Source organism: Haemorhous mexicanus, chromosome Z, assembly GCF_027477595.1.
Source record: "Haemorhous mexicanus isolate bHaeMex1 chromosome Z, bHaeMex1.pri, whole genome shotgun sequence".
Lineage (NCBI taxonomy): Eukaryota > Metazoa > Chordata > Aves > Passeriformes > Fringillidae > Haemorhous > Haemorhous mexicanus.
Genome location: NC_082381.1, coordinates 66918166 through 66927056, shown reverse-complemented (window position 1 = coordinate 66927056; position 8891 = coordinate 66918166). Strand labels below are relative to the sequence as shown.

The window sequence follows — 8891 nt, the reverse complement described above, 5'->3', positions numbered from 1 at the left end:
GCAGCGCTGCGGGCGGTACCCCCACCCGGCCCGGCCCCTGACTCCTCGGGGCGCTCTGGTTCGGCCGGGGCAGCCCCGCTCCCTCCCGCCTCCCCGCCCGGCCCGAGGTTCGGAGGCGCCCGGCTGCCCCCCCGGCCGCCCCCCCGACTGCCCCCTGCTCCAAGGGGCGGTCCGGCGCCCTCCTCCGGGAGGGTCGGGCTCGGCGGAGCAGGGACGGGACGGGACGCGGCGGAGAGCGGCGCGGAGCCAGCGCTTTCCATCCCTGCTGCGTGTGCGAGATGAGCGGGGTGCTGCGGGGAGCCCTGCGGCGGCTGCGGCCCCCGCGCCGGCCCGGGCCCCTCGGCGCCCAGGGGCGGTGAGTGCGGGCCGGGCCGGGCCGGGCCGTGCCGGGCGGGGCGGGGGACGCGGGCAGAGGGGCCGGTCGCGGTGGCTCCGCGCCGCCCGAAGGCGCAGCCCCCGTGCCGCTGCTGTCCGGGATGCGCAGAAAGGGCGCTAGCGACGGGAGCCAGCTCCGGCTGGGGCACCTGTGGCCTGGAGGTGCCTCTGTGCGCCTCGCCTTGCTGCGCCAAGCCGGAACCTGCTCTGGGTGTGTTGCTGACCTGGTGTAGCGAGGTCCCTTCGGTTGTCTTCTGGGCCACACCGATAAGCAAATAATGACTGGTTTTAGCTGGAACGATCAAACATCTGGGTAATCTGTTTAGTTCACTGGGAAGGTGAACCCCGGATTCTTGCCAGGCTCCTGGGCAAAGGTTTGAAAAAAGCTGAAAGGCACATGAGGAGATTTCAAATCCACAGCATAAAAGAACAATAAGAAAAGTCTTTATGCTTGACCTTGATTACCATGTGCCTCAAAATTCAATAGAGAAGCTGGTGTAAGTGCCACACATCTGGCTGTTAAACAGCTTACTGTTAACTTGCAAAAATTAATATGTAATCAGAAAAAAGAACCCGTGCATGTGTGTGGTGCACCAGATACAGAACACCTGTGGTGTCCTGTGCTCCCACTTATTTTACTTTTCATTCACCACCACTTACTGCATAATCATGGTGTGTGTTCTGCCTGCAATTGCATTTAAAATGTTGTGAGATCTCCTTTCACAAGACATAAAATTGGTAGCCTTTATTTCTGAGTGGGAGACATAGAGAATAGTTATACATTAGAAAGTCTGTTGCCAGAGAAGTTGAAAGTGTACGAGGAGAGGAGAGATAAAATTGAGTATAGATTAACTGAAGAGAAAGATACTGTTGTTTCATGGTAGTCTGTACTGCTGCTGTAATAACATGTGCTACCTTGCCTCACATCCAAAAAATTAATTCTTAAAAATTTGTGATAAATTTCCACATGTAGCTTGCTGCTTGGCTGTCTGTGGATGAGGCAGTAGAGAGAAGGATCACTTGACTTGCAGAAGAATAGGGCTGCTTATGGCAACAGTTCTGGTTTATGCTGAACTCAAGTAGTGGTGAAAGTACAGTGTGGAGCAGCAGGTGTGGGCCATTGACAAAAACCTGTTTCTATAATATTTAAGCAAAGTAGGAGATGCCAACTCTGGAAATGGCTCAGTTGTTTAGAGCATGGTGCGAATAACACCTGGGTTGTGAATTCAGTCTCTACATGGGCCATTAACTTAGAAGTTTGACTTAATGTTCGTTCTGGGTACCTTCCAACTCAAGATACTCTGTGAATCTGTGAACATGGCAAAATAGGCAGAACATGAATGTAAGTATCAAGCTTTTTTCTTCATGAACATGTACACTGACATAGTCTACTGACTTTGGTTTTAGAAATTTATTAAGGGTCCTTACTAAGTAAGTATTTTTAACACCTATTTGTTGCACATACTACAGTACTTTGGAAATATCAGGTTTTGACATTGTGATGTTATTCATTAGCTTATTTTTGATAAATAGGATCTACATATAAAGGTATATTGGATAAATAATATTTAAAGTTGCAAGCAAACTTGTTTTGTTGTTTTCTTGTTTTGTTGGTTTTTTTTTTCTTTTTATTACTACTGTTTACCTGTATGACCCTCAAACAATATTTACTTTAAAAGTAGATATGAGTGAACAGGTTAGGTCTTAAGCTATGTGTGTAAACTCCCAAGTAGAAACCCATGTGTATTATGCTTGAAGCTGTAAACAAAAGAAATGGCAAAAAGTGTAATTGACTTTTTCTAACTGTCTGTTATTTTTCCTTTTTTTTAGTAAAGAAGCCTCATCTCCTTCCTTAGGGAAAGACAGAGCAGACACAGTGATCATTGGAGGTGGTTGTGTTGGTGTGAGTCTAGCCTATCACTTGGCTAAAGCTGGCTTGAAGGATGTAGTCCTGCTAGAAAAATCTGAGCTCACTGCAGGATCTACCTGGCATGCAGTAAGAAATGTTTTGTTCATGTCTCAAATTAACAGTACTTTGTGTATACAGTGGTAGTGGAAGTTTCATTACCTTTTTATTCCCTCTTCTTTCTTTCATGCCATTGCTGACATTACATAAAATCTTGGAGGAGTAAGGGTAACAAATGTACAGTCTGGGTTTTTTAAGCCTGCATATTTGTCTGCATTCTAAGGACATGAACTAAAAAGATGTACATGTAATAATGTCAGGGTGGCAACACCTCCTTTAATAACGTTAATCACATGGTCATACTGGTTCACAATGTGCATTTATGTAACTCCATATTTTCTGAATCTATATCTGGAGTAGGTAATGTAACAAAATTAAATAAAGCTTGCCACAATAATGCAGTAGTGGATGCTTCTCCCATTTATTTCCAGCTATTTTAAACTGAGATTGTTATCTCAGTGTGTAGCAACACAGAAGAGCAGAAATCCAACAGTTTGGTGTCTCTAGATCTATTCTGTTAATACAATAGAGCATTTATGCAATAATTTACATTTCAGAGGACAAATTAATTAATTATATTTTATTTGTATTCTCATACTTCTCCCAGAGGAGGAAGTCTGAAGTCTGCAATGCTTCATCTTAGTGCAGATGTTTTGTGGTTTTTTGGGTTTTTTGAGAGAACAGTATTAAAATATGAAATGAAAAAAAAAATCGTTGCCTGCAGTGTATAAGTAGTATACTTCATTTTACTTGCTTTTCAATAAACAAAGCAAAAGAAACCATGCTGTATGTAGTAAGAAGAACCAACATTCAGTAATTGTACAATACAACAGTTTGGCAAACAGAGCAATGCCATGTAAAGTGTCAGATCATGCATCTTGTGTATTGAATCATAACTACAAAATACTCAGAGGCACAGACTGAATTTCATTTGCCCAATGCATATACAAAACAACATGTTTGTAAAGAACAATAAAAATCCCCTAGTTCTGTAAGGAACCAGAATCCTGAATGGTGTTGTTACTGAATGTTTCCTGTGTTCTTGTTGTTACACTCCCTTGCCCTAATTTATTGCTCATAGCAGTATTAAACCAACCCTTCCTCCAGTACTTTTGCCCACAGTTTTTAGTGATTGCAACATTGGAGCCCTGAGTGAGGGTCAGTTTCAAAGGTAAGGAGCTGGAGCTCCGCAGAGAAATTGCCTGCACTGCCAAAATTGACAGAGATGCCTCATGACACCTCTTAAAAGGAATTTGATGCAATTAACACAACAAAACACCTATTTATGGGCCATGCTAAAATAGATAACTACATGGTCTATTTTCATTGCCTTCGTTGTCTCTTTTCATTGAACTCAGGATTAGAGGACTTTGTCTGAAGGGGAAAAAGTTGGTGACATCTGTTTCAGATGAGTAGAAAGATCAAAACTATGAGAGTGAGTTCCTTGTTATACCAGATACTGTGTATTTATCAGCGTTTTCCTCGATAAACGCAGATGACACTAAATACAGATTCTAAATACAGATGACAATTACACATACTGTTAAGGCATGAAATGGCACATAGCACATTGCCTGCAGCCACAAATGTTGAAAGTCTGGTGCAGATATTGCTGCACCATACCACATTTTACCTTTTTTACTGTCCAGGAAGTCCTGCCAGAGAGCAGGATCATGTTTCAGATATCTAATATTCCTGCTGGTGCTGCTGCCAAAACTTTCTTTCACTTCTCAGGTCTGAGATAACTTTGTCTGACTTTCATGTGTGCTACTAAGACAGCACAACAAATGTGCACATTTTTTATATTATCAGTTATGAAAAGGTGTAACAGAGTGAGTTGTTACATATTGTATTATACTTTTTCTTGCAACATGCCATTGATTTTTCTGCTGACAGTACAGCACAGCACAAATTAAATAATAAAGTGTTTTAATTTTATCGCACTTGCAAGAAGAGAGAGTTTAACACATATAACAGTGTTAATAACATTTTCCTCCAGTAAGTTAATTTAATAATGGCATTAGAATAAAATCTGAAACTGAGAACAAAACTGATATATGAACTTTTTAACATTTAAAAAATTCAATGATAAAAGTGCTTTCAAATATTTGTATCAGTTGTCATAGGAAAATGGCCATTCTTTAAATTATTTTTCCAGATCATGGTTATGTACAATAACAAAATCTCTTAGAAAAATGGAGTAAAGCCTAGAGAAAAATCTCCTTCAACTACAAGAATGGTTCACACTGAAATTCAGGAAAACATGTAGATGCGTTGGGAAGCCAGCTGGGCCAGAGCGAATTCATTACTGAGTTCCAGAGAAAAATGCAGTATACTGGTGATAGAACAGGAAAAAACTGAAAATCAGGCAATTTAGAATTATGTGAGTATGTGAAGGGGATGTTAGGAAAGCCAAACCTCAGCTATATATAAGATTTGTAGGGAAAATGAAAGGCAACAAGAACTGCTTCTACTCTTGCATTAATAGCAAAAGGCTGAAAAAATGAAAATAGGTGAATGAGGTAAGTAATTAAGTCACAATTTACACTAATAAGGTCTCAGTGCCTTCTTGCCTCAGTTTGCTCTGACAGGATTTCTCAGGCCTGTGGTTTAAAGGAGGAGAGTAACTTCAGGCAGTGGGTGAGGACCAAACCAGGAGCTTCTGGAGTAATTTGACACATGCTTATGTGTGGGAGTAGACAGGCTGCATCCAATAATGCTGCTGATTCATCACAAGACTGCAGATGTATCACCTTTGAAACACGATTGACATCGGTGGAGATGCCAGAGATTTGGCAGAGGGCATATGTGTATGACTTTCCCTAAAAAGCCAAAAGACTGAGCAGAGGAGCTAAAGGTCTGCTAACCCTAGTTCAGTTCTTCAGAAAATCATCGAGTGAGCCCCAGGTCCACAAGAGAGAAAAAAATGTGATTTGCAACAGTCAAAATAAATTTGCGACGAATAAATCATGTCAGATCAAGTCTGATTGCTATCTATTACGGAATATTATGAATTCTTAGACACGGGGAGATCCGTGGATGTGACTTACCTGGATTTTAGCAAGACTTTAGACACCCTCTCCCACACTATCCATTTATTCAACTGAAGATGTTACAGTCTGTATGGCTGGACAGCTAGAAAGTTAAAAGACTCTTTGGATGGCTGGGCTGAATGGGTCATATTCTCCCCAAACCCTGGAAATAAGTGGAATGTCTCAGGAATCTGTCCTGAGACCCATCCTTTTTAATATCTTTATCAGTAATTTGAAGTAGGTGATGAAGTACATGCTCATCCACTTTTGAAGTTTACACCAAACTGTGAGGAGCAGTCATTGCACTCAAGGGCAGGGCAACCATGCTGAGGGACCTAGGCAGGCTGCAAGGATGAAAGGACAGTTTTATGGAATTTAATAAGGCCAAATGCAAAGTTCCATATGTGGCTAGGAAAGTAGAGCAGCCACTCTCTTTGAAGATTCTCAAAGAATCTGGAAAAAATCTTGAGAAATGTGGTCTGATCTTGTAGCTGACCCTGCTTTGACTATGAAATTTAGGAGAAGTCTCCTAAGGACCCATTCAATCTTTTTGTTTCATTAAAATTATTTTATGATTTTATTATCTTAATTTTTATTTAGTGAAATTGGGTTATCATTGTTTGCCAGCTGCACTCTTGAAATAAGAAACATTTATTATCTCAACCCAAAAGGTGTCAAGTTCATTTAAACTTATTTTCTTCACTTGAAAATATAAGAGATTGAAGTATTTATTTAATCCCTGCAATTAAATGCTCTTGAATATATGTGTGTTTGTAGCTAACTTCCAAGTGATTTGTGACCCATTTAGTTCAAAATGACTACACTAATAGTGACCACTAAAATGGAATTTCCTTACATCTGGAAGATTTCTTGCTACATTTGGAAGAATAACAGAAGGCCAGAAAATGTTTACATAAGTAAAAAAATAGAAAATAAAATGAGATAACAGAATTTGCAGGTAGAAGTAAAGTAATTACTCATAGGCATTGTTCATGGCTAAGGCAATTTAAATATTTCAATGCCTATTTTATTTCTTTATTCTGTACACACTGAAAAAAGGCCCTTAGAATACATTTTTTGAGAAACAAACAAATTTCAGTTAAAAACTCTGCAATGAAACAGCTCTGGGGATTACTCTAAGGTAATTTAAATAAATGTGTTCACAACATGAACACACATGTATCAAATGAGACAAAAATCACATTTAGTCAAATATTTAGTCTTCAGCTGTGTCCTGTGTGATGCTAATGGTTCAATATGATAATAAGAAATGAACAAGGAATATTTTTTCCAGACTATTAATTTAGCCCAGGGACTCCCTGAAATCAACATACCTGCTTTGTTCTTGATAGGGGCCCTTACTAGATGAATGTCCCTCCTACAGGTTTCTGTGATCTCTTCTTCAAATCAGATTGTAATAAAAATTTCCAAAAATACTTAGAATCAAATTTATGAATAGAATATAGATAGAACTGTAAAATATTATACTGACAAATGATTAATTTTCACTCTTTTCCACTGGATTATCTGGGCATTTCAATAATCTGGTGCACTGTGATATTGTATATAAATTGATATATCAAATAGGAGAGAACAACTGCAACAGTATCATGGGTTGGCAGACTTGGTGAGAAAAGACAGATGGGAAAACACCTGTGCAGAAAACACAAATGGCTCAAGTACAGAAAAGACTTTATTTTTATTTTTGTAGCAGTTGGCTCTATCCATGTGTTGTTTTTCTTTACAGTATCTTGGCAGTTCTTTTTTAAATGACAGCTGGAAGGAAGGCAAGAACACTGCATTTCTAATCTATGTTGTTCCTATTTCTTATCTGAGGCTGGTTTAACTACTTATTTTCATCCTGGAATAAACCTGAAGAAAATCCACGCTTACAGCATCAAACTCTATGAAAAGCTGGAAGAAGAGACAGGACAGGTATTAATTATTATTATTATTATTATTATTATTATTATTATTATTATTATTATTATTATTACAATTAACCTTTGAAGTGTTAATTCAGAGCAATACCAATTGTAGCAATAGTCTTACAAAAAAGTGTAGTTGAAAACGGTGTGAAGTAGGAATATATACCTTTTTACTGAAATACATTTTTCTTCATGCCCAGTCACTACATTTTGTAGATGGTTTCCCAGATCCCTCTACAGTTTAGGAAAATGGTGCTCATAAAACATCTCGAGACACAACAGAGAGTCTGCGACTTTGACTTGATAAAGCAGATAAAATAGTATAAGGAATCTGGAATGAGCAGATTGTTTATGGTACATTCCTGCTTTAAATATGCCTGCTTAAAAATTCATATGATATGATGTGTCTGTACTTGAGAAGATTGCTGCAATTCTTCCCGTCCCTTTCAGTGTTTTTATTTAGTGACTTAAGGAATGGATATGTGGAGAAACACAGGAAATCTTTTTCATTTGGCATCTCTCAGCCTCGTAGATATCATTTACTAAACTTGTGTTTACTTGCTTTGGACAGCAGCAGAAATTAAATGAACCTCATTTTACTGGTCTACACATTTAATATATTTTTAATATTTGTCATATATATATATATATATGAGACATATATTTTTCGTATTTGTCATAAAATGCATTTTTCTTCTTTCTGCTACTCAAATAGATAAGCTGCCACATCAGGTTATCATTGTGAGTTCCAGTGAAAGACTTATTCAGCCTTATCATTGTCCTGTGAGATAACATAGAAAATGTGAAGAAGAGTAAGCAGTCAGTGTCCAGCTCTGTAAGGATGTTTAAATTATTAAAAAGACAAAACCAGCGAGTGTTTTTTCATTGTGTTTATACAGGTGCTTAGTTAAATACATTCAATAGGAAGTCATGCAAATGACAGCTTTTAAAATAAAATATATCATATATATTTACTTTTGAAAAGTATCTGATTCTAGTTTTGAAAGTGAGTGCATATATCAAGTATTTATTAGTTGTTAGTAAAAATGAATGTATCATGGCATTCAATAAACACTTCTTTCAACTGTTTTGAAGATAGTATGCATTAAGTTATGAAGCTAATTTGGTAACTTCTTGAAAATTTTTTTTTTCTAGGAGTCTTTATCCAAGGCCTCTTCCTTCAAGGCCCCTTAGCTTACTTGCATTTTTCTTAATGATGTTAGTGGAAAAATTCCTGTAGACTCTCCTTAGCATAGAAAAAAAAAATATATATGGCAATCAGGAAAGGTTCTTTCAGTAATTTGCTGTTTCTCTTTGTTTTAGCCTGTGGGGTTTCATCAGCCTGGCAGTATCAGAATTGCTTCAACCCCTACTAGAGTGGATGAATTCAAATACCAAATGGCTCGTGCTGGTTGGCACCCAACAGAGCAATATTTAATCACGCCTGAGAAAGTGCAAGAGCTATTTCCCTTATTGAACATGGAAAAGGTAAAAAAGCCAGTTTTATGAAATATAACTTCCATTGCAATTAAATATTGGTCAATCAGAAATATACCTGTACAGTCTCCTTTCTTTATACAAATTGTGCAG

The 8891-nt window shown here is 38.5% G+C and overlaps 1 protein-coding gene across 1 annotated transcript in view; it reads left to right on the top strand.

Moving 5' to 3' along the window:
- The first annotated feature begins 42 nt into the window (after window positions 1-42).
- Window positions 43-8891, top strand: part of DMGDH (dimethylglycine dehydrogenase) — a 39910-nt gene continuing 31061 nt past the window's right edge. The window contains exons 1-4 of the mRNA XM_059874050.1: window positions 43-355; window positions 2206-2371; window positions 7210-7308; window positions 8625-8789. Of these exons, the coding sequence (XP_059730033.1) occupies window positions 279-355; window positions 2206-2371; window positions 7210-7308; window positions 8625-8789 (507 nt within the window). The 5' untranslated portion in view covers window positions 43-278. The remainder of the gene's footprint in view (window positions 356-2205; window positions 2372-7209; window positions 7309-8624; window positions 8790-8891) is intronic.